The following is a 26911-nucleotide window of genomic DNA, read 5'->3' on the forward strand; positions in this document are numbered from 1 at the left end:
TATACCTGTAGCTCAGCCTACAACAAATGAGTAGCCAAAACCTCTCATTAACTCTCTTTAGCTCACTAGTATCACTGGATAAGTTTGGGAGATTACTTCAATTGGCAGCTGGGATGGAACATTGCTCATCCCACTCACATTATTGAATGATATCTAATTAGCTGTCTTTGAGATTTACAGCAATCATCTGCACTTAGCATTATTCTTTCTGTTTCAACAGCAAGCATAGTCATTACTGTTATTTAACTCTATTACTATTACTATTTAATTCTATTCCTATTATTCAATTATCAAATGATAATTAAAACAGCTGGAGTTACAAATTCATGTGACTAGTACAGGAATGGGCTTTAACAATCCACAGCCCAGAGAGCATAAATATACCTTCAGAAATAGTGCTAGATAAATGTGCCATACTGACATACTGTCTGTATGAAATTAAAATAACCATTTATAGTAATAGCATTTAGTCAGAATAAAGACTAACATCAACAGTACCACTAACAAGCAATTGATTTTCCTCTGAATACATTCAATGCTTACTCCTGGATTGGTCATGTAGAACCTTTAGATGTGTTATAGCACAGTACTATAGTTCCAAGATTTATCAGAACGATGTGTATGATAGTCCCTACCCTTACTTTGGCTTAGCAGCCGCACTCCTCACTGGCTGACAATCTCCATTCCCTGACCTCTCCACTGTCTTAGTTCTGGGACTTGTTTCAGCCCACACCTCCTTCTGCTTTCTAAACCAGCAGAAGATTCTTTTTCATGTTTATGATTCAGCTTTTCACTGGCTCACCAAACTGAAGCAGCTCACTACAGGGACAAACGTGTGCCAGAGGGGAGGCAAAAGCAGAGGCAGGACCAGGCAGCCAGAGTGTAGAACAACAGCAGAAACCACTTCAATTCTCTTAACCTTCTTTTAGGTTAGACTCCCTTTTATATGAAATATTCTGGACTAAAAGAACTTAAATTTCAGACATGACCTTTTCTGACATAGATTACAAAACCTGTTCAATTGTCTTACCAGCAAGACAAACCCATTAGCTTGACATTTATAAACAAAACTCTGATATGATCCTAAGCAACGATGCACCCGTGAGAACAATGTAGTCACAGACACTACTCTGTGATTAATAGTCTTTAATCTCCTTTCAAAAGTCCCTGCAGTATAAACCTATTAATAGTGGGCAGCAAAGTAGGAGCTTCATTACTTTAGCCACGCTGCTGAGTAGTAGATACCTTCCTATATGAGATGGAGCTCAGGGACTAGTCAAAAAAAGAACACTCAAATGCAGAAGGCAACCGGCAACAATGAAGAAAGTCAAGGAAAAGAATAGATCAAAAAACAAATTTAGAGCATGCCTGTATTGGGTTGACCCTGAGTTGATGGACAGTCTTTAAGACCAATTACGCTTCTCACAATTTACATATTTAAACCGCACAGAAAGGCGGGACTTCCCCTTTTGTCGGAGGTCGCCTGCTGGAAGGTGGGGGGTCTCCGAGCCTCCCGGCCCCGCCGGGCCGGGCCGGGGCCACTGCCCCTTTCCCCTTTCCCAACGCTGCGGCACGGACCCTGGGTCACTGAGGGGGACTGTCCCAGAGCCGCAGGCAGCTAAAACCAGCCATGAACTGCTCACAGCTAAACCCATCCAGCGCGGCTTCTGGGGACAGGCGGGTCCCTCTCCTCTCCATGCGGAGCCGGCGGAGTCAACGGGAGCCGGCAGAGCCTCCTGTCTGCAGCCAGCACACTTCGTGCTCAACTGAACAGGACACCACACAGCCAGCAGCACAGAGGGAGCGAGGCTTTTTCCCCACCGTAAAGCCTGAACAAGAACACCCTTCAACATGGCGGCTTCAGAGTCAGAGAGAAAGAGAAGTGAGTCACGTGGGACGGAGCTGAGCATGGCGACGGGAGAAAAGAGGGCGGTGCCGCGATTCTGGCGCGCAGCTTAAAAGAAACCTTCTTGCATGCCGTGGTAAGAAACTGTAATACCACAAACTGTTTGTCTCTTTAATCCATTTGAAGAACATGGGGGGATGGAGTATCTTCGTGTGCCTGTGAAGATTGTGAAGAGTGCCTATGCCAGGCTATATAGAAGTAGTAAGAGGCTGTTAGAGACTTGTGGCGAAGAAAAGCCTTTGTGTGCAGGCCAAAATAACTTATCCTTAAAAAGATGAATAACCCCATGTGATGGCCCATGTTTTGCAGTGTGAAGGAACTGTGAGATTTTTCATGGGAGAGATGTTCTACACACAGCAGATTGTTTGTTTCCAGGCGGATCTGCTGTTAGTGGCAGTTTGGGAACCACGTGCAACTGAAGGAAAACCCTTTTTTCCTTAAGCATAAGAGAGAGACTTTTCAAGAACTGGAACACTGACTAACATCCCATGTTCTGTTATCCCTTGTGTGAGCTGGGTAAAAGGAGAGAAGTGCTGGAGGGGGGGGGAGGATTTGCTTTAATTTTGTTTTGTTATTTTCTCTTTACTTTTAATTCTATTAGTAATAAAACTCTTTCATTGTACTGCAACTGTTTAAGGTTTGTGCCTGCTTTGTTTTTCTCCTAATTCTTATCTCACAGAAGGAAAATAAGTAAGTAATGAATATTTTGAACCAAAACCACTACATTTAATTGGTGTTTCTGCCTGGTTTCGAACTCAACCCGCTACAATGCCAGAAAGGGATTTCGACTAGTAAATTACCAAAAACTTTTACAGCTTGAAAAAATGAGACCTCTAAAGGTTTCAATTTGCTTTATCAAAATGATTATCGTTACTATCGTTATTATCTGGAGGGCCGTAAAATATATAGGAATACATAAATATGGGGATAGAGTATGAAGGCTCATGCAGAAGAACTGGATCTAGCAGCTCATGGATTTCAGATTCTTCCACAGATACCAAATTTTAAAGGAAAATCTTAAGAAGATTCTCAGAAGGTAGAAATTGTGCTTTGAAAGGGATAGCCTTTTGTTGCTAATTAGGTCAAGTCAAGCACCAGAGGTAACAGCTATCTTGGGCTAGACACAGGACATGGGGAAAATAATCCTATGCACACAGTATTGTAAAAATGGTATTTCACAACAGAGGAATTATTGATGTCAAAATTAGTCTCCAAAACATTTAAGCCAATTTAATGGTCTAGTGACCTAACAATTTTAAAGAGATTCTATGAAGATAATGGAAATCAGCCTGAGACTGTTTTCAGAAATACTGAAGCCTGACAAAGAAAAACCCAACGCATAAGACTTGGTTTTATGTTATTAATTTACTGTTAGTAATTCATGCCCTAGCTGAGATGGGGGATTTTGCAAGAGAAGAATTAAAGTGCTAGTGCTTGTAGAAAGAAAAAGTCAAATTTCATTATCCAGAGGAAAAAGGAGTTTTTGTTAGCTATTTTCAAAAAATGTTGTGCTCACATCTGAAGACTAATATAAAGTCTATTGTGTATTCCTTGTACTTTATAAGGAAAGCAAAAAAGGCATAAGCACTTATAATACCACACACACGAAGAACAAAAACCAGTTCAGTACTTACATGGAATACTTCAAATTCTGAAAGCTTCAGGATGTCATTAGTATTTTGTAACCTATACATAATTTCAACTTACTTGTCCCCTAGACATTCATGCCATTTTTAGGTGTCAAAACACGATAGTTTGTTACCTGTCTGTTTAGGTGCTTAAATACTTTTTCAAGTTGGGCCCTAAACTGGGAAATTAAATTTTGCAAATGCAATGAAATTCCTGTGCTATTGGAATGTTTTGTAATATGACCACTGTTCAAGCCATCTGGACATGGTCCTGGGCAACTGGCTCCAGGTGATCCTGCTATAGCAGGGAGGTTAGACTTCCAACCCCAACCATTCTATGATTCTGGACCTAAAAGTACCACAACTCCACAAAAAATTTCATGCATGAAAAGCACAAAAACCAAAATTATTTTATATGTGAAGATTCAGAATTAAGACCCTACCCTGCTATTAATGGATGTAGCTTATTTAATGCACAGGTTCAGCTGAAGACAAAACAATGCATAAACTGTTCTAAAGTTAAAGCCATTGACTGGAGATGTTTCACAAACATGCGGAGAGTCTGAGGCGCCTTCCTTTGTAAAGGCAATTTTCCCAGTTCATGTTAGATCTGCTTCATGATCAGCAAATCTAAATATTCCTGATGTATTGAAACCAACTATTGACTCCATTGAAAAGAAGATATAACGCATGGCTAATTATAATTTGGCACCACATGGTCACGTTTTAAGAGGAAAAAGAAGACTAACTATAATTTCAGAAACAAAAATTCAAGCTACTGCATTTTACTACAGAACTTTATTTCCCAGTATGCTTTTTACCTATAGTAAAAAGCAAAGTTATTGAAATAATTATGAACATCACACTTACACATATATGTGTACAGAAAAATAATGCTGACACAAACCTGCAGCTTTTCATCCACATCATCATCACTTTCATCCAGATCTTCATGAAGTAACCGCCATTCATATTCTACATGGACATGAGAATTAAATCTTCCAGACAGTGCTTGAGTAAGCTAAGGAAAAAAAAAAAAAGACTGTTGACACATTACATGCAGTACATATTTCAAAACAATATATTTAAAATCAAACAAAGTCCACATATAGGAAGAATCTTGCTTTCAGCAATCTGGAAAGTTACTGCACTGAAGTAAGTTTAAAGAATTAAACTGTGTTACCAAATACAACAGGAATAAATCAAAAGTAACTAGACATTTCATCAACCATTGTAGATCCACGTTCCATTTTCTGATAAGCACCACCACATTGTATTTGCTTTGGTTTAGAAATTGCAATTCAAAGAAATTAAAACTGCAATGGCAGTTTTCTTGAATCAGAGTCACTTATTGAGAATCCTTGATCCCCCCTAATATGGGGGGGGGATCTGGGCAACAAGATAATGGCCTTAATCCATGGTCTTCACCCATAAAAAGTACTTTAGTAATTAGATTTCAAGGAGATGTTGGACACTTAGATTCATAGAATCATTAGGTTAGAAAAGACTTTGAAGATCATTGAGTCCAGCCAAGAACCCAGCAACACCATATTCATCACTAAACCATAGCCCTAAGTGCCACATCTACACCACTTCTAAATACCTTCAGGGAAGGTGACTCAACCACTCCCTTGAGCAGCCTGTTCCAATGCTTGACAACCCTTTCCAGAAGAAATGTTTCCTACTACCAATCAAAATCTCCTCTGGTGCAACCAGAGGCCATATCTGCTTATCCTGTTGCTTGTTACTTGGGAGAAGGGACAAATGCCCACCTGCCTACAGCCTCCTTTCAGGGAGGTGTAGAGAGTGATAAGGTCACCCTGAGCTTCCTTTTCAACAACCCAAAGAATCCCAGCTCCGTCAGCCACTCCTTGTAAGACTTGTGCTCCAGACCCTTCACCAGCTCTGCTGCCCTTCACTGGACTCATTCCAGCCCCTCAAAGCCTTTTTTATAGTGAGGGGCCCAGAACAGGACACAGGACTTGAGGTGTGGCCTCACCAATGCCAAGTGCAAGGGGACAATCACTGCCCTGGTCCTGCTGGCCACTCTATTGCTGATACAGCCCAGGATGCCATTGGCCTTCTTGGCCACCTCAGCACACACTGGCTCATGTTCAGCCAGCTGTTGACCGGCACCCTCAGGTCCTTTTCCACCAGGCAGCTTTCCAGCCACTCTGCCCCCAGCCTGCAGCACTGCAGAGGGTCGTTGTGACCCAGTGTTGGACACAGGACTTGGCCTTGTTAAACCTCATACTGTTGGCCTCAGCCCATTGATCCAGCCCATCCAGATCCCTCAGCAGAGCCTTCCAACCCTCCAGCAGATCAACACTCCCACCCAACTTAGTGTCACCTGAAAACCTATTGAAGGAATCTTACTTGTGCACCTGTGACTAAAAGCTCAACAGAATCACCCCCTGGCCTCAAAAATTTTATAATTTCTGATGCATCTGAAGAAAAATACAGTTTTCTTCTTAAAAGCATGTAACTTTATGTAAGCATATAACTATTTCTAAGGATATAACTATTTCTAGTACACCACTATTGCATCTGGAATATATTCACTGAATATTCACCTGTAAACTGTTAAATGATCAGACATGAAATGCACACACAGAATGACACGATACTCACCAACTCTTCACAGTGAGTATGTTTTAAACGTTTAGCTATATCAAGTGGTGTCTCTCCTGCTTCATTTGCTATATTACAGCAAAAAAAAGAAATGTGTGATGAGAGGTGTCACTATTAACATGTCCATTACTAAAGACAAACCTGCAGATACATGGTGAAGTACTAGACCAACACACTCAAAAACTCATCTCTTTCTTTCATAGGTAGGTCCAGCTCACATCAACCCTCTGAACATGACAAGCAGGAACAATTCAACACGCCACATATATATGAATGATAGCCATGAAATGGCAGGATATAACTTGACAACAAAACAGCAATTAAAAATCTAAATCTGTTTAAAAATTAAGTGTAATATATGTCAATTTTAAACTTAAGAGTGAATACTGATTCTTTAATAATGAAGATTTTATTTACAGAATTATGATAAAAAATGGAGGAGAAAATACACTTATTCCAACTTCACTGTTTCTTATCTGAAGCAATGACAAATAGGAAATCTAAGTACACATTACCCTTTTACCTATTTCAATAGAAGCCTTCCCTCTCAGCAGCAGTTTGAGGCACTCAACGTTGTCTGTTAGACAGCAATAATGCAGGGCTGTGCTACCTTTACAGGTTTGCTTATCTAGATTGCCACTATTGGAGTACAAGAAAGAAAAAAGGTAATTAAATTTAAGTTTTCTAAATTATTAAACCACTCTCATTAGAAGATTTTCAAAGAATAAAATTACATTTGCAAATACAACTTTAGTACTTAAGCATTTGTATTTATTTAGTACTTGCGTGACTTGACACAAAAGCAATGCCAATATTTAGCTTTCCATACACTTACCTGTTCTGCACTAAAAAGTCAACTATATGAAGGGATGTTCTATCAACTGACCTAACAGCAAGGTGCAGTGCTGTTTCGTCTTGCTCCTAAGAATAAAATGAAAAAAGACATTTGTTTCCTCTGAAGAAGAAGCAGAAATTTTAGTAAGACATTAATTAGATCAATTAAAACATGTCATTTCAAAATATTCAAACATGGTACCATTAAAACATCCGTGAAGACTTACTGTGTCGCCTTCATTCCTTTAAAGTAAATAAATAGGCTGAAAACTAACAGATTATTGAATGATTTAATGTTTAATGTTTTAATAAATTTAAAATACGATAGTATTTGGAAACAATTTTATATTAAACTCTTTAGTATCTTCTGTTATTGTTAAATTACATCATTAAAAGGACATGCATTCAGAACAGTGTTTCAGATGTTATTTCAAATAATTTTTAATTAATGAATGCATATTGCACTTAGAACAATTTGTCTAATAAAATTTACAACACTTACATGGCCATTGGCCAGTGGAATTTTTTCTGTGAGATCCACGCCATCAGCATACACTTGAACTAATCCAAAAATGTCTCTTGATTTGACTGCTTCACAAAGAGCATGCAATTTAGCTGCATTGTCAGCATGCTTCTTTCTTGCGTATTTTCTCTCAATATACTTGGCAGTAATGTAATCTTTTCTTGCATTCCTGAAATTGAATATGATTTACTTCTATAACTTTCAGCAGAAGAGAAACATTAGCATTTCTATAAATACATGCAAGTCATTTGATATCATTCATTGTGGTAATTTTTCTTTTCAAATATGCATGTAACCATGCAGTCTCATATTTCAAGTATGAAATGTAGTTACAGAAAATGAATCAAATATCCAATCAGAAGACAGACAATGAATTTCTTCTTCCAAACTCTGTGATGATGTTGAGATCAAGACTACCCAGCTCTATGTATAGAAGATACATCAAAGCTTTATAATGCTGGTTTATGTTGCCCTGCAGGTTTATGTTTATCTGACTCGGTACTCCTACACATGCTGGAAAGGGATGGAAGGCATGGGATACAAAAAAACCCCCAAACAAATCCCAAAAAACACCCCACAAACTATCTTATAACTCTGCACAGACTATCGAGGCCTTGAATTAGAATTCACAACAGTGAGTATGTTCTTTAAACTCTTCACCACAACTGTAACAGGGAGGATGTGATGGAGCTTTTAGTGACATTTCTAAACCAAGATGAAAACTTAGTACACCTGACTCAGCATGAGTTACCACTTTTTGCTGTTGATGCCCAGTAACACATCTACTCCTCTTCCCATCACAGCAAGACAGGAACTTGCATGCCCTCCCAAAGGCATAACCTCTTACCAGCTCTTGGGATGTACACAGCATTGCACAGAAGACATTTAACAAAGTCATACTTTACCACCTAGATACCATGTAATGGGCAAGAAGTAAAAAACCCCAATAAATGATAATAAATTGGATCAATGGATAACTCTTGTTCATAAAGCATTTGATAGTATTCAGGTTCTCATTTCAAAAAAATAGCCCCAAATTTGATAAGCAGAGTTATCAAACTAAATGATCTTTCTAAATACAAATTTTTAGAAGTGTTCTTATTATATTGATTTAGAATATGGTAAAATTATCAGTAATTTTACTTATTAATATTAATACTCTATGTTATTATTAATAGTGGCAGTCAAAAATTATCTAGACTGTCTTGTTTAACGCTGTTTTTGTCATAATGCTGAAAGTCAACATAACGTAAAATCAGCTTCAGCCAGGGCAAATTCTTCTGGGTTTGTTTCTGCATTGTTTACTAGCTCTTTCATGATGAGTAGTATCCAGCCAAGTAGGCAGCTGTCCTTGCTGTATCTCTGCCATCCCTGTTCAGTGCTTTCGAGGAATTCAGTTAAATGTTCTGTCTTCATTCCACAGAGTTACAGACTTCGGTCCCAGGCGTAGTTTCTAAATGCTGTTTGTATCTTTCAGGTAAATATGCACCTTATTACAATTTCTATTTTGTTTTCAAATAGCACAAAATTAATTGCTTTGGTTTTAATCCCTATCCTTGAATGTCTTTAAAGTTCCCAGCAAGTCATGGTTAATTTGTTTCTGTCCCACAAACCATGATTCAAAGAGTTAGTAAGATATTCCCTACTATTAGGGAAGATACAGTCAGATAAAACTCAATAAAACAGACATGCAAATCATCAGAAGAAAGGTTTACTCCTTGGCTATAAGACCATAAATAAGACATTACACACAATCCATGGCCTGCCAGTGAAAACCATAATGGCACAGCCCCTTAGCAATATTAAATTAAATGCCTGCCTTTTCAGAAGGAGTGGCTTTTTACTTACATATCACTGCTTGGATTGGGTTTGACCATCTCATCAACTGGCAGACAGAATTCCATAATCTCATTAAATCCAGCATTCCCAATATTCTTTGCAAGCTGTTAAAAAAGAAAATCCCACAGCTCACTTAATAAACGTGTTCAGTTATTGGCCACACACATAACAAGGGGAGGACAAGGGAAAATGAGAGCTGGGACCCCTTATTTCTTGATCTGCTGCTACGTCAGCAGTAACAAACAGATTAGGTACTTTCTCTGGATGTGAGCTTTCAACTGGGCTTTAGTACATGAACAAGTAACTGCAGAATAATCCAGCAAGACACCAGTTCATACATTAAATGCAAATACTTTGTGCTGGGTAAGAGCACATGTATGAACTGCCACAGAGCAGCTGAAAAGTGGTAACTTATTTGTGTAGCAAAGCTGAATACATTTTCTTTCTTTGGGGATTAAAGTTCTCTTCTAAAATAATGCTAAATAATTAATGGGCTAAGTATTTGTGAAGTCCTTCAATTTTTAATCTGAGGCACATTTCTATGTCAAACAGCTGTGTTCTTTTAAAAAGCAACCAAGGATAAAAAGACTTGAAAACACAGAAAATATGAAGCCTCTACTAATTTGTATTCTAAGATAAGAGAAAGTTTACAGTAGGACAGTATGTTCCAGAAGGTTCCATTAACGTCAAGAATTAAGCTTTCTTAAATTATGTTTATCCAGAGACAACTTCAGGATGGGAACATCTTGCTAAAGTGACAAAAATATACTTGTGTTAGAAGTATTTTACAGTACTATTTTTAAGTTAATAAAAGCAATTTGATTACCAGAAGTTCAGATGTTCCCAGCACATCTAATGTAAGCGATTGCATTCTGGAATAGTGAACACCAAGTTCTCTATGAATTCCTGAGCATTCAATGCAAGTTAAAATTCCCAAATTTGTTGAAAGCCAGGTAGGATCTGAAACAGAAAGCACCCACAGAATTAAAATTTATTCAGGCAATTATTTCATTCTAGAAAATGTAGAATACAGAAATTAAATTCTGCAAAATAAGATTCTTGTGCATTAATTATCTTTTTTCTTTTTTTTTTTTTTAATGTCTTTACATTTACTCTACCTGGAAAAAAAACCAGGATTTGTTTTAATGCTGAAAGAAGCGAAGTCAAAAATTTTTATTCTATTTTTGTGAAGGACATTTCTATCCAAGGGGGCTCCTCAACTACTCAGTATGTCATTCTTCAAACAACTTTCAGGAACTGCATTTTCCCACCACCAATATAACAGTGTCACATTCTCAACTGGTAATACAGGTGCAATTTAAACTGAAATAACAATGTTTACAGGGTTGGGGTTCTTGTGTACTTCAAACAGACTTTAGACTAAGTGAAGCAGAAGTGATTCAGAAGTGCACATACAGCACACACTACAAGATTCTCACTCAACGACTTCACAGATACTAAGGCTCATCCCTCTTCTTTCATAGCCCTTGGCTGTCTTTTCTCCTGGTATTTTGCATTTACTACATCATTCCCTCATCTTCCAGTCAATTAATTAATTTCTGAAGATTTAGACAGCTGAGTAATTCATTTGTTTGATAAATATTTGTTAGTTGCCATTTACACTCTCCTTTTTCAAAACAGCAGGCTTGACTCTTCCCGTAGTCTTACACAATTATCTACTGCCAGAAGTAACTATTGATTTGTAAAGTGCATAAAGCATCAGAGTTGATGCTTTCAGCTACAGTTTCACATCAAAACCCCCTGAATCCTGCAGTGCCCCTGTAACATAAAAGAACACAGGAAACAGCAGGATTTAAAAAATAATTTGAAGAGGGTTAAAGTCGAAATTCATTGATCAACAAAACCAGCACTGCAAACCATAGTCAGCAGGCGCATTCTTCTCAAAATGAGTACAGCCTTAGACATATAGACATATTCCCTGTCTCACTTAGTCAAACATGATTAAAAAAAAAAAAGTGTACTAAGAAAATGCTTCAAGTAACTTACTTGAAGCTGCTCAGTTTTACCTAAATCTTACATTATTAACCCATATTTTATGTAACTTCATTTGATTTATGTAAACAAAAGCTACAATTAGCAAAATACATAGCAGAAAAATAAGCTTCTTAGTAACTTCTCCCCTCTGACAATAAGCATATAGCAAATCAATCTCACTAAAATAGTTCCAAGTAGTTCCATTAAATTGTTAGCATATTCTACTATGTGTATAATTTTTGTGAGATAATGAGTAAAAGTGAAAGCATAAAATATTAGCTTAAATATTCTCATGAGACAAAGAATTTTTACCAATTAACAATATGCTTAATTGAGTCACCTTGTGCTCCACAGTCACAACAAACATCATTTCCAGTCATCCTCTGGACTTCAGATATAATTTCTTTTGTCAGTTCCTGGACAATATTATTTTCTCCTGTGTTATCATCTCCTTTGAATGCATTATTTAAAGCTTCCTCTTTGCTGTTTTGTAGCACAGATGTCCATCTAAAATGGCAGTAATATTTTGCTATTAAGTATTTTGGCACTTCTGAAGTTCAAAGTAAGTCTCAGTAGAACACCAGTGTCAAAAATAAAATTATCAAAGTAACTCACATTTGACATTCCTGTTCATCCTCTGCTTGAAAGTGGTATGTTCTGTCGTCTGCACAATAAATAATTCACATACTGATTAAAAAAAATTATTGAAAAACTCATCTTGCAGAAATCTCTCAATGAAATCTAAAATTAATTGATTCCTGAGGTCTCTATTCTCATCACTGGAGTGTGTTGACAGAAAAAATGTCTATTTAACAAGTTTCACCTTACTACCTACAGTTTATCTATTATTACATCCATGTTTACATAAGGTGGCTTGCTGCATTTTAAACAGAAGTTGTTTTCTTCAGTGCTGTGCTTTTATCGCATGAGCAGCAGGAGAGCAAAGGAAATGTTCCATGTTCTGGATATAACCTCCGTAATCACAAGTTTAAAGTTCTGCTGGGGGGAAGGGGAGTAAAATATAGAGTCCCTATTTGAGTTTATCTGTGTATGTAAGAAAGATTTGATCAAATGAGTTCTTAAAACCCAGTAATCACAAATGGCAAAACAAATCTGCCAGACACAAAGTCCAAACTACAACCAGCGTAAGACCCAAGCTGTTTCAATTAAACCAAGCTCACAATTTCCAGTTTACTACTGTTTTTCTAATTCTAAGCATTGTTATCATACTGTACTACTAGAGAAAAAAGCATAATACATTTTAAGTCTGTGGAGCAAATGAGATATGATACAGTTTAATGACCGAGTTGGAGAGAGAATAGTTGAGGTAAAGCTACTGGCAAAAAGATATTGTAAGACAAAAATTTCTAAAGTTTGAAAAATATTCAGGCTAAAAGGTATTAAAAGACAGCTTCAAGCATGGAAAATACTAAGACAGTGAAGACATATGAAAGAACAGAAAGGAAAGTGCTACCTAAAGAGATTTTATCTTGCGATGATAACAGCAATTTACATTTTGTAAAGAACAAGGAGGTTTTTTTTAACTCTCCAGTAAAATGAAGTGAACAAGTCATCTGGAGAAGGCTAAGAGGCCAGTTATGCCTTGTCAAGTGTGTGATAACATTGCAATAAGCTGATACTGGGCAAAACATGACACAGTCATCAACAAAGAAAGAAAGCGCAAAAGTAAAGAGGGAAGCCCAGTTAGTTGAGCAGAAATTAATCAGCTGTGTGTTGCACATGAGGATTCAAGTCTATTCACATAAGCAGCACAGCTTATATTTACAAATGCAGAAGAACTTCATGCTTATGTTCCTTAAATAAAGGAACAAATGAGGAATACATATGTATTCTTCTCCCCAGATAATCTGAGATACCTATTTCAGTAAAATATCCTAGTGAGGAAAAAAAAGGAAACATTCTACTACACAATTTCATATCATCCCCTTCCAATACAAAAATTATTCTGTTTTGGTGGGTTTAACATGTAGATTCTTTATCTCACCTTTATATCTATTATGAGATAACAAAACCAAAAAATGTTTTCAGTATTTTCTTCACAGTTGCATAGTAACCGCCAGAGTTAAATTTTAAAAAGTTTTAAAAGCATCTTTTGATCTTGTGCAAAAGGTGTAACTTTTCAAGATGATCAGCTAGGACATTTTCAGCATGAAGAGTGAGGTCACAGCAAAAAATAGTTACTCTGCTGTAAGACAGCAAAAAATTATATAGAAAAAAGGTATGAAGACAACTTTCAAAAACAAGTGGTTTTCCAAAGAAACAGACACAGTTAGTTGCATTATGCTAAAATAACTGAAATGTCAAATTGTCAAAGGAAGAGCATTTTATAAAGGGAAGCATTCTACAATGGCAAAAATGTTCAAGTGGATTACTGACACATCTACAGAAATAATGCAAAATTCTGCTATGAGCTGCAAGTAAAAAGACCTGAACAACAAACCTACGTGATATGAGGTCAAAACACTTTTTCTCCTCTGGGTTTGTTTTCACTTGGCAGGTTAACAGATTGAGCTTTGCTGGAGGTCGGTTAGCCTATTTGAAGATAAAACATATACATTTTAGTATATCCATACTGACTGAGCCCAGCAGATTGAAAACACAGGATAACATCCCGCTGGCCAAAAAGACTTGACAAATGGCTGTTTAATTTTTAAGGTCCCCAGGTTTTGATTCATGTTTTCTTCTGCATCATGGTTCGTAAACCACTTGTATTTGACTATTTTGTTTACTGGAAACTGGATAGACACTACAATTTTGAAAGGAAGAAGGGTAGAATCTCTTCAATTACCAGTAACCAGGAACACTTACCTAAAGCAACTGGATATGAAAAAGAGACAGGTTCATCCCTACATTTAATCCCCTAACACTCAGACATTCAATTTAAAAAAATTACTTGTTTACTTTTCAATAATTAACCATTTTGACTCCTGCTAATATCTTTAAGGGGTCCCCAATTAACCAGTTTAGAACAAATGCTGAATTTTTGAATTAGTAACGGGACATAAGTGAAGGAAAATAAGAAGTTTGCACAGAAGTCCTGCAGCAAACATACGTAAAAGTAAACTGAGCTAACCGATTACTAAAAAAATCTAGTGAAATAAAGTATATTTTATAATGATATATGTTTTCTAGTCAAGTTTCTCTCAGGTATTTCAGTTCCTTTTTGAATAGAAAGTGACAATGTTCTACTAAGAGCAAAATTCACAAGGAACCTGCATTTTGAAAGACTCATAAAGGCTACAAAGACTTTTCAAATAGCACCTCTGCACTAACCTCTTCTTTCCCTTAACCTACCTGCTCTACAGACCTGGAGTAGGACCTAGAAAGGTATGATTGCAACCTTGACTTGAGGAATGGCCTTCACTTCCTACAATTAATAACTAGTTTCACTCTTCTTTCGGAATAATTAAATCAGAAAGCAGATTTAACTAGTGAACCTTTGCTCTAGACAATAGTATCTAAAAAATAGTACTTTAAACTATTGGGAAAGGACTATCATAAAGATAGCAATATCCACAAACACATTACCACACTTATTGTTGCATTCTAACAATATTAATAGACTGAGTTGCTAAAATAAGATTTAAACATCTAAACAAGAACTACTATCAAATGAAGCTGTACTATCACATAATGTAATTAACTTGCAATGAATCATAAGAAATGTACATATTCTCACAATCTCATCTAAATTTATTAATGAAAACATTTAATTCCAAAAATCAAGGGACAAGTCAAAAGATTACAGATTCCCTTCAAACAGTCTGATAAAACAATGTAGTTGGCCAAAAAAGAACAGTATCGTTATATCTGAAGAACAGTTAAAAAAAAATCAAAACCATGGACAAACATAAGCAAGGAAACAATTATGTATTTTTTTTCCTGTTAGAAAAAAAAGAAGCATGATGTCCTTGAAAAATAGCAGGCTCGTGCTTTGCCCAGCACAAGCAGCAGACAAAACAAAGTCATGCAAGCTTTGAAACAATAAACGTGCAGGTCACTTGCTGGGCAATGTAAAACAAATTATACCCAAGAGAGGTTTTGGAGGCAGCAAGATGACAATTTATTGACAACTGCATTGTACGCTCTGCCTAACAAATAGCTTTTCAAATTCCAGGCTTCTTTTTAGTAGTAAAATGTATACAGTTTTAATTATTTTGTTATAAATTATATATGAATATATATAAATATTTATCAATTATTAATTATATAGACACTGGGCAACTCATATATGCCTTTCTCACAGGCTCTATGAGAATGTAAAAATGCAATTCAAGTTAAGAGAGAATCCCCTCGCCCCAGGACTTCGGATCTGAAGTGCATTTGGGACCTAATTAGTTTTCTCTAACTTGTGAAATATGAAGCTGTAAATGAATGCAGTAAAATGCTTCAGAGAGGTCTGAAGGACCAGTGCACACAGGACTTGTCCCTCTGGACAGAAGAATGCAGCAGAAGAACTCAGTATCACAATCTGAAAACCCAAAGAAATGGCTGCAACAACAATAACATATCCTGGGCGAAAAATGCTTATCTTGGAATCCATACATATTCTTGAGCTTTTATCTGAGGAACTCCTAACCTGAAGTCAGCATTAACAAAGGTATTAAAAACCCTTTGCATATGGCTGATAGCACCTCATTCATGTTTCCATCCGGCAGCCTCCCTGACCTGTGCCTGCTGCTTGTGGACAACACACTTCCACCAAATGGCAGCTGCTGCTTGGGGAGAAGTTGAAGCTTAAAGACAAAGGGAGTTAAGGCTGTATGAGCTCTTTAGCCACATTAATTCAGACACTTGGCAGGATTAGGAGACACTAGACATGGAAAACACTAACAAACATGTAACTACTATTACACTACTTGTTTGAAACCTCTGAAATTCACTTTCCTGATTGAGTCTCTGATTAGACAATTAAATTTCAGACTACTGCTGAGTTTTTGGACACCCATGTTAACATGTCAACACCCTGAAAAGATGTGCTGCCACCTTTCATGCCATACACAGACTTGAGCATCAACTCATGTTCCTTCCTGCAGAAATGGCAACCCTCTATCCAGCAAAACTGACTCATAATCTATTCTACCAAAAAAAAGAAGTGAAAGAATCAAAAAGTTAGGCCTCTGAGACAATGCAGGAGTGCCATGATACAGAGCTGGCTTTACAAAAGGCATGAGCAAATATGTCCATTTAACAGACTGGTTGGCTGATTTCATCATGCATTTTTTCTGGTTATAAGTGATCAACTCCTGGATAAAAACATGAAATCTGATTGTTTTGCCTTCAGATTGTCCTATTAATCATCATGGTACAGTATTCAGCAGTAAAGAAATGACAACAAAAAAAGGTTCGATGATGAGTCTCTCTTACATTCCTTTCTTTGCAGACAACCAGCAAATGTTCTTTAAATACAAATCCAGTTTGAGGAATCTGATATTTCTGAAATCTTTTTGCCTTGTGACTTCTTGATCTGGAAAGCGCTTAGGAATTCCTAATTACATGTTTCAGTCTGCTTCTATCATGGTTTTTTCATCCATATATGTTAAATGTATGAATGCTGATTTCTTCAAAGCTTTTCGTTGTCTAAAAGTGTAACTTCTGTATGCCTATGCAGCCAGGCACATACAGGGTCACAGCTGGGTGACTGACAGAGAACCAAACATATTCTCTCCATTCATCAGGAGAGCACTTGGCAGGCAAGTTTAAGCACCTGCAATCGCCTGAAGATAGTTGTTCTAGAGACCGACAAAGTAGTCCCTCATAAAGAGAGGCTACATGACCAAAGAGAAATCCATGAAAAACACTTAGCCTTTAAAGGAAAAGTATTTACAAATTTGTATTTGATAAAGAAAACAAAACCGACAACTGAATTTCTGAGATTTTGATGAACTGCTGGGATGAGAGAACAACACATCATATTTCAGAGACCAGGAGATATCAACCCTGAGAAGCTTGGAAATCAATGTTGCTCCTTCCAAATTCTTGGAAGACATTTAGAGCAGCCCAGAAAATTTTTAACGAACAAAAATCACTTCTACCTATTTCAGTGTCTGTGAAACATTCAATAATTTTTTACATAAAGCTGCCATCAATATATAAGGGGGAAGTGAGCAAATAAGTGACAATACCTTTTAGGAGTGTATTTTAAAACAATAAGGGACTTTTCTAATGTTGTAATATAAAAACATTGAGACCAAACCTGTGAAACCCACCCACCTAAATTAACATTTGAGTATCTGCCTTAGGAACTGATTTCCAGCTATGGCCCCACTGATTTCAGTGGGAACTTACTGCTTCTAAAAATGCCAGAACATCTGGTAGACAGCTTATAAAAAGAGAAGAAAACAGTATCTTGATAGACTCAGTAATCGTACTTGCAAGTGAAGGTTTTCAAATTCTGCTCCACAAGTGGATTTTGTAGCCTCTGCCAGCTCTGAGCTGCCCCAACTACATTCCTACTGGTACCAGTACAGCATGTGCAATATCAAGCACAACCACAGCACATGGAGACACCAGCATGGAATACACCAACAGACTATTCTCTGACAAAGACACACTCCAACACACCCAAATTAGAAGAGGAATAAACAAGGGGATAATTTCAAAGCTATAGTAATGACTCTGCTTTGCAGGGCTGGCTTTATACTCCTCCTTAACTCCTGATTATCAATTCTGATAATGATTTGTGGTTAGATGCACAAATGAGAGATTGATTCATTTTTGCTGCCAGGGTCAACTTGTAGTCATAGCAACAGGCATAACAGGATGAAGAATAGAACAGTTCATGAAGAACAGAACAGTTCATAATGGGACCAAGAAATAGGACTGTTTATTAGACCAAGAATGAGAAATACCGTCAACTGAGTTATTTTTTGCCTAAAGAAACTTTCTTAAAAGTTTTGAGGAAACAATATTAAAAAATGTTACAGGAAAGCAAAACCAAGTTTAAAGCCAAATGCAAAAGGTCCAAACCGTGACAGCATAAAGATTTAAAATTTTAACAAATGTTTAATAGTTATAGTTAATGTGTTCAAATACTGGTAGCAGTAATAAAGAGGGATTTGTAATTCTCTATTTCCTGTCATTCTGGTAGAAGTTGTTTTTAGAGTTGATTTTCCCCAACAGCTACTCCTAAGGAGCTAACAGACTACCACACAGCAGCAAATCTGGGGGAGAAAAGAGATTCAACATACTCTCAGTTTATCTTGCAAATGTTTTAACTCATATCTAAAAGATGGCTTAATGCCCAACCATATCTTTAAAAAAAAAAAAAAAAAAAAGCATTTGTATTTCTAGGTAGCCTGGTAAAATATGAACATTTACAGGAACTGAATCACTAAAAAAGCCTTTTTTTCCCATTAACAGTCACAAACATTAAAATAGCTGTATTTTTAGATACTGTGTATGTCTTGATACATTTCTAAAAGGCTGCCTTAAAAAAGATATCCCTCATATTCAAAACACTGCATCAGGAATCTAGCTAATTCCAAATTATAAATATAGACCAGCAGAGCTTGCCTTTCTGTATTAGCAACCATGTACATAAAATACTGTAAACAAATACTTACTGTACCATGGGAAATTGTGAGAAAACCATTTTTAACTGAGCACTTCCTTTTCTGCCACACTTTTCTGATTCTAGTTTAAAGGGGAAAAAAAAGGTGACAGTTTTAAATATATTTTGTATTGAATTGCTTGAGCTCTTAGCACCTAATATTTTTCCCAGCAAACTCCAGCAGTACTTACCCATCGCTTTTCTTGTACAGACTGCCACTCCGTTCAGTGCCATGCTCCTTGTTTCCCTGAGGCTGATGTAAACTGTAAGCTGTACTCTGACGAATCTGAGAATCCTGAAATAATCAACAGCAATTTGTAATGCATTCCACACTTTCAACCAAACTACCCCCCCATTAATGAGTTTCAGAGCTTTTCCTTCCTCCTCTAATCCAACAAGCTAAATGCAGTACGCTTTTCCTCCTCAATGAGAGAGAACAAGATCCATTTCTTTTTTCAGAGGGCACCAAAAACATCTGAGAAGTATCCATTATCAGCACTTGCCAAAATCTTTTTAATTGCTTTTATTTAGATGCACTCTTGGCCTTAATATATAGGGGTTTTAACCCAAAACTTAATTGAGTAGAAGGCTTCCCAACTCACATAAACACTGTAGGGTACAAACATTAAAGATTATTATTACCCGCAATTTATAGTGCACTCTTCCATTGAAAAAAATAATTACGTACATCAATTTGAAGAAGCAATTTTCTTTGTGGAAACAAGTCAAGTTATTGTCCGAAAAGCAGAAGAGACCTCCTGGAAATATAGTTCAGGAGTCATACAAGAAAATTAAAAAGTCCTATCCAAAAAAGAATAAGTTAAAGCAAAATATCGAGAACAAAGTAGAATTCTGAGACAGGAAGAGACAAGGATTAATTGAACCCTTCTCACTGCTCTCAGAACTACCCAGAGGCAGGACTCACTGCTGCAAGAGTCCAACTCCTTAAAAAATAAGAACCTGAAAATGAGGAATCTGATGTGTCACACTATACTAACAGCAGTAACATGACAGAATGGACTTTTAAATGCATACAGTAATGACTATTACTTAAAATTTTCATTTTTTTCTTTTCTACTGTCATTGCTCTATGGACACAATTACTCTCATGCTACATATGGCAGCTAATACAAGTATAGCAAAGAAAAAAGCCACAAAGCAGATCACCAATATGACTACGAACTATTCTACACATGATGGTAGGGACAGAGCTCCCACCTACACCCCTGTTCAGAGCACTTAGGACTCCACACCTCCAAGCTGCAGGATTTCAGACTCATCCTGAATACACTGCTGGAGCTCAGCGGTCCTGAGAACCATGAGCTGAGCTCCACACAGGCTGCAGCACTCCTTGGTGCTCCTTTTCAATACAAGCAACCTGTGCCCGCTCCCTGCCTCTCAGCAAGTGATCCAGAAAGCCATAGCAGGTAGCTACAACATCATCTGAGCCTTTTAAAGGCACTACAGAACTACCACTTAGCTGTCTGTGCCTGACAAAGCATCCCTTCAGATTTAAACCAGTCTGCTTATCATTCCTTTCCAGTTTGTTTAAATAGAATTATTTGGTTTTGCACTCTGGCTGCACAACATAAAGCCAGAACAACATTTTTAAAATATTCCTGTCACTCATTAAAAACCATTGCACGCATACATTTACTGACTTCTGAAGAAAATCTGATCTGACACCAGCTATTGTGCCCTACCAATGCCTTGATCTCTGCCTCCCCACTAGTCAGTAAAGGAACTCCATTTCCAAGATTAGAGGTCTTACAGGAAATTAATTTCAGTTCTCCCCATCCTCAATTATGTAAAGATTAAGGATGACCTCCAACACCTGCTCATAGCACCATTCCCATTACTTTAGTCTGTGCTGCTACTTTTTGTGCATTATTTTCTGCCTCATTTCAGCTACCTCCCTTCATCTGTTTAGGCTCAGCTGCTGTGTTTGGCCCAACTGGCAAACCAATAACACAAGCTTCCTGCCTTATTTCAGCAGGAGAGGAAGCTGCAGCAGCTGATGTGTATTTCCACACATTCATGACTATGAACAGTATCTAAAAAAATTTAATACTATTTCATGAGAAGAACTTAAAGACAAACATATCGTCCATTTTAAATTCTCAGCTCAGGTCATGTCCAGACCAATATTGTCCAACCTGATTGCCAAATGATGGTTTTCCACAGCTGTCTGACAAGAAGTTCATGATTTTGATCTAGCTCCTAAGAGACGGGATACCACCCCACAAATCACCACTACAATTAACATCCTTCTGGTCAAGTTCAGCATGCCTTTTCCATATGCAGGCTCTCCAAAGGATCTTCCCTTATTTCTGGTTTGCATACTGCACAAAACAGAGATAAAAATCACATATAACAGGGTCAGACCCAATGGCCTCATTGGAGGAGCAGAAACAATGTACATTACATATGGGAGGAAATGGATCTCTGCAGGATAGAGGACACACACCTAGTGCGGAGTATTGTCATTTTAAGTATATATTGAACATAACAAGATCAGAACAGGCTGAAGTACACAAGCCGAAGGAACTGAACTTTGACCACCTTATCAAATTTGAAATGCAGATAGGCATATAAAAAGAGGTGAGTAATTTAAAATTTGCCACATGTTTTTAGTGAATCACTTCACTGACCATAGAAAGGTTTGAAATTCTTTCTTCCAAAGTCTATAAAGACATACTGACTTCTAAGTCAAGCTGAACAGCAGAGCTAAAAACGAAAGAAATGTGAAAACAGTATTCTCTAAAGATGGTCTGTGACTACTGGTAAGAGATATTCTAAAATCCTGTTTATCAGCCCCACTATGTGAACACAGCAGAACTTTTCATACAATGTGCTTTAACCTATACACAACAAATTTTGGCCAGCCATTCCACAGCTCCCATGAAGCAGGATTTTTAGACTGTTTGGATCACTCCTGTGTGTAAAGCTGCCAAAAAAAGCTCTCATAGCTCTCCCAGAGCCTGAACGTCTCCGACATTTGCAGGGTCATTGCCAAGAGCATGTTTCAGAGATACATCCCTTATCTATTATAGCCCCACAAAGTCTCCAAAAGATGTATCTATCAGAACGCCCTGCAGGCAGCCTTTCCTATAGCACAATTACCATGATTTTTGTCAAGAAACATAAAATTTATCCTATTTTGCAGTGGCCTAAACAGATTATAGGTTCTACCAAAGAAGCAGAAACAAATCTAAACACTACAGTCACAGGAAGTGACCTCACCCAAGGTCATGGGAACAAGAACAGTCAAGGCAATACAACTCTAAGGTTAACTCTGAAACTTGCAGAACTTCTACATTTGAAAAATAAAAGCTTAAAAATTAAAAATTACGAAGGTGTACACAAAATTACATTTCAAAAAGAAGCTTCAATACAAACCAGGTTTGAGGAAGCTGTGCGCAGGAAGAAACTATGCATACAGGCACAATGAAGAAAGGTTCACTAAGAGTGCTTGTGTGTTCAGTTTTTTAAACACAACAGGAGCAATATTTGTCAACGTTCTGTCATTTCATACATGAAGTCCATTTTAATTAAAAACACATATATCTTCAAAATCTTGCAAGAACATCAAATCAAGCAACTGGATTTAATTTCCAAAAGAAAGTACAAAGGAAATCACCAATTTGTCTTAAAACAGTTTTCTTTCCAAAGAAAAATCTGATAAATTTTTTGGTAACCTTTTTTTTTTTTTGTTTGTTTGCTTGGGTTTTTTTTGGTAATAAAATACACTAAAGAGGAGAAAGAAAGAACCAGTCTTTTCATGCCAATAGACAACAACTCAGAGGAAAAATCCAGTTTCTTGAAATCTGAATGGAAATCATGCCACTATTTTCATTAAAACATAGTAACACTTACTCTCCTAGACTTCGGTCACAAAATGTAAATGCATTTCAGGAAGGAAAAAGAAATCAGTTATAGTAAAGAAAATTACAGTGCAACATGAATAATATTAGTGGGTTGTACAGTAAATTATACAAGAACTCTTTGGCATCCCACTGATTAATTGATATTTTCAAAACCTTTAAAAATAATTATAGTACTTCTCATGCTCTGCAGGTAAGCATCTATATCTAAATCTGCAGAATTAATAAACAATGACTATAGCATAAGGCACTTTTTTTACTTGTATTTTAAATGTCACAAATCCAGTAGAAATAATAAATTTTTGTGTGTTATTAATTTTTGAGTCTGTGAAAAGATGTGTACTTGTCACATCTTCCATATACATTTAATATCAGTATCACTGACAAACGTTCTCAGCAACCACGAAAGCCAACTACTTCTGGTATCTCTCTTGAGCACAGACCCAATTAAAAGAGGACACCTGATAACACACCCTAAACAGCAAAGATTCCTTCTTCAAAGTGGGCAATCAATGGCTAACCCAAAGCAGTCGCCATTTCCACAAGGATCCCTAGTCTCTCATTCTACCAAGCTCAAATTTGGAAGTTTTTGGCAAATCAGTATAAGTCCTGAATGTCAGGCAGACTTTAAGTAAGTGCCTGCTGATCTTATGGGACTTTGTACACACTGGTCATTATCACAAACTTCCGAGGTAACAGAGTGAAGAGTGTTCAAGACTGTTTCAAATGCCTGTCAGCAAGTCACAGAATCACACAGGTTTGGGTTGGGAGGGGCCTTTGAAGATCATCAAGTCCAACCCCCAGCTGCAGGTAAGGACATCTTCCACTAGATTACATTGCTCAACAACTATCGTCTGTCACCAGTAAAAGCTAGAAGTCATCATGGGAAGATCAAAGCAAGATCGGAAAAGATCAAGGAAGTCTGAGCCCCATAGACTAAACTGTTTCATTGTGATCCCTCTGAGAAAGAGAATCTGAAAAGGGGGAGGGAGTTCATTCATCACTTACTCATGGCCCAGCAGCCACACAAAGGAAGCTGGCTGGCATTTATTTATATCAAGAGGAGGCACTAGCAATCTGAAACAAAAGTAGACCTAACATTTAGGATTACATTATACAAAAGATGCTTACTTCCAGATCAGGGTTTGCCAAATGAAACGACTCTATAATTCATTAAATCTAATGGCAATCGTAATTAGAACTCAAAAAATACTTATTGGCTTGCCAAACTGACCCAGGTCTTGCACACTTGAACACTGGCATTTCAAGTGTGTAAGGAGTAGCAAACTTGATTGTCATTTTTGAAGATGATGACAGAAGTGTTTTGGGATTTGAAGTTCAGTTTTACATAATCTTTATACAGTTTGGAATAGTATTGTGAGATAAGGTTCTATGAATAGGGTCTTCTTGATACTGCCCAAGTTCTTTCATTCTCAGTTTCAGCAACAGTGCACTATCTGAAGTATTCTACAATACTGGTAACAAAAATAAATTACTTTTCAGTAAGCCTCATATTTTTAGTGGGAATTCATTTTTTTAAAAAAATGCCTTTGTCAGAAATATTCAGTATCAGCATCAAAACAAAGATGAATGAACAAAAGGAATTAGATGTCTGATAAAAGTTAAAATAACTCTATTTTGAATATTAACATTACAAGTAATTAAAATAGGTGTTTCAAAAAGTTAAACCACCTTCTATGCTCACCTCTTTCTGATCAACTTGGAGCGCTGATTTTAAAATATCTCTGAGCTGTGTTAATTGTCTTCGTTCTTCATCTTGTGCTTGTTTAATCTCAAATGAAGAAAAACACAGGTTAAAAATAACATTTTTAAAATTTTCAATGCAGGTCTTTCAAATTTGCTGTCTAATTGAGTCATTTTTTGAGAAATGTTCAGTGCGAATGAAAGCAAAGAGAAAAGATAATGTGATCAGTTTCTTTTCCTTTGTATCTTCAGAAAACTTGATAATGATTAGGATATTGCTGGGTTAAGACATTGATATTGCCTCACAATGCTCTTGCTTCCTTGTGTTCCATTTGAAACCACATGTTATTTTCCACTTAATAAACACTTTAGAGCAAAGGCTGTTTTCAATAACATTTTACACAGTGGGGTCCTGAACTGAAACTAAGGCTTCTGAATGCTATATTAAAACAAGATTTTACTAACAATCTACTCCAAACCTTAAAGGCTGACTATTAAAGCAGGAAGGCAAGTTGAACCAAAATGATCATGCTTCTACTGTAAAAAACTAAATTTACCACACAAATATGAAAGGTTGCTACTCACTGTATAAAGATCTGTCGAGAGCGTCTCAATTGAAGGCTTGAGACTTTCAACTGCTTTTAACCCATCCTGAAAGAAACTTATAAAGAAAAGCAAAAAGCAACCTGTTATGAAACTTTACTTTGTATTTTCTGCTTAGAAAGTTGCCAAAGGAAGATATACATATTATTATGCCATGCCATAAACTTCAAAACAGCAAACTTTTTAAATCCATCTTTGACTGATCCACCTCTTTATTTCCATCATAGCTTATTCTAACACACAAAATCCCCAATGAGACTCAGAACTGCCACAATCCACTGCCACATAAATTTTCCTCATTCTCACCTCAAATACAAGTTCTCATCTCATTTTCTGAAGAAATCTTGCAGAACATGCAAGATTCATTTGCAGAACAGCAAAAGTTCTAGTAGATACAAAATAATTGTCACTTCTTGAAGCCACATAATTTCATGTCTGATTCAATCTTTTTACTAAAGGAAAACCCCTTTGTTTCCCAAGCATTAATTATGGTCTCTATGCAAACTGAATATGCTACATCTTTCTGTAGTACATGTATTTTGTATTGGCAGAATAATGCTATCTATGCCAAATATTCCAGTTCTTAAAAAAAAAAAAAAAAAGAGATTTAAAAATTAAATTTTAAGTAATCACAATTACATGCATATTTGATTAAATATTGCTGCACTGTTTGCAACATAAAATATTTTCACTCTGGGAAGCAGTCACGAAAGTGACAACACAACACAGCATTTATGTTGCTGAAATTTTATTAAATGGACAGAGCACATTAATGACATACTGCAAGTGGAACTGATTTTAAAAGCAACACAGCTATTTAGGGAAGAAATACATAGATGCAGACTGCTGTTTTAAGATGAAAACTTACTGATTTCGACAGGTTAGCAGTGGCTCTTTCAAGTTTATAGCAGTGACTTCATTGCTACATGACAGATTTGTAAGACTACCACAACAAAAGCACATAATTCTAATGAGAACTACGTGTTTTATTACTGGGTCCTCCTCTAATAAACTAGAAAAAGAGTGACTTTTTCAGTATTCCACTACTTACGCAACTTACTTTTCTTGAGCACAGAATTAATTTAGATCATTGTTAGATACACTCAAAGAAGTCCATCAAAACTAAAGGACCACTAAGTAATAGATCAAACTAAAAGCCCTGTTTCAAGAGTAGTTTATAAACATGGCAAATTATTGTTTGGCATTCCTTTGGAACATACACCTATATTCAATGTGACAAGTTCAACCTGATTACATGTTTCAGAATATAGTAACAAAAGTAATGACTAATATGACAAAAGGAATCTGTCAAAAGACATCAGCAAGTACAGCTGAATCTTTAGATTTATTTTGAAAATTCCAGGAAAGTGTTATGATGATGTCAAAAGTTGAAAACAAAACATTGTTCCAGTTATGTAGATATAAAGAAAAGTAAAACATACTTGCACTGAGCATGAAAATACTTGATCAAGTTCTGAAGCAAGTCCACTCCTTTTTTAATCTTGATTTCATTGACTTTCAGCAGGTACTGTTAAAACAGTAATTCACAAAAGAAATTACTTATTACTGCTACAGGGTTTTTTTTAACACTTTGTTTTCAGTCACATTTCAACTAGTTTTAACAGTCAAAGATTTACAAAACCTAAAAGAAAATGCAGCAAAAAGTGGCTTTAAGAGTTAAATCACATGAAAGGGATTCTTGTCACTGCTGATTGTTGATATCCTGTGAGGATGTTTCACTATGATTTGTTCAAGTTGTTAGAATATCCTTTGTGGCTTCTAAAAAAAGCC

General features: G+C 36.6%; 1 protein-coding gene across 5 annotated transcripts in view; it reads right to left on the reverse strand.

The window, feature by feature from the left end:
- The window catches only part of ASAP2 (ArfGAP with SH3 domain, ankyrin repeat and PH domain 2), a 90938-nt gene that overhangs the window by 15048 nt on the left and 48979 nt on the right, over positions 1-26911 (reverse strand). For 3 of the 5 annotated variants that reach the window (XM_048296556.1, XM_048296554.1, XM_048296553.1), the window contains exons 7-22: positions 26563-26648; positions 25103-25178; positions 24519-24605; positions 22806-22814; positions 19121-19224; positions 18943-19012; positions 13822-13909; positions 11972-12020; positions 11697-11863; positions 10188-10321; positions 9371-9465; positions 7502-7691; positions 7001-7086; positions 6689-6804; positions 6166-6233; positions 4442-4555 (exon numbers count right to left, since the gene is read on the reverse strand). In XM_048296556.1, coding sequence (XP_048152513.1) covers positions 4442-4555; positions 6166-6233; positions 6689-6804; positions 7001-7086; positions 7502-7691; positions 9371-9465; positions 10188-10321; positions 11697-11863; positions 11972-12020; positions 13822-13909; positions 18943-19012; positions 19121-19224; positions 22806-22814; positions 24519-24605; positions 25103-25178; positions 26563-26648 — 1539 coding nt within the window. The remainder of the gene's footprint in view (positions 1-4441; positions 4556-6165; positions 6234-6688; positions 6805-7000; positions 7087-7501; positions 7692-9370; positions 9466-10187; positions 10322-11696; positions 11864-11971; positions 12021-13821; positions 13910-18942; positions 19013-19120; positions 19225-22805; positions 22815-24518; positions 24606-25102; positions 25179-26562; positions 26649-26911) is intronic. The other 2 variants (XM_048296557.1, XM_048296555.1) reach the window with 1 other exon arrangement.

Source organism: Corvus hawaiiensis, chromosome 3 (genome assembly GCF_020740725.1).
Source record: "Corvus hawaiiensis isolate bCorHaw1 chromosome 3, bCorHaw1.pri.cur, whole genome shotgun sequence".
Taxonomy (NCBI): Eukaryota; Metazoa; Chordata; class Aves; order Passeriformes; family Corvidae; genus Corvus; species Corvus hawaiiensis.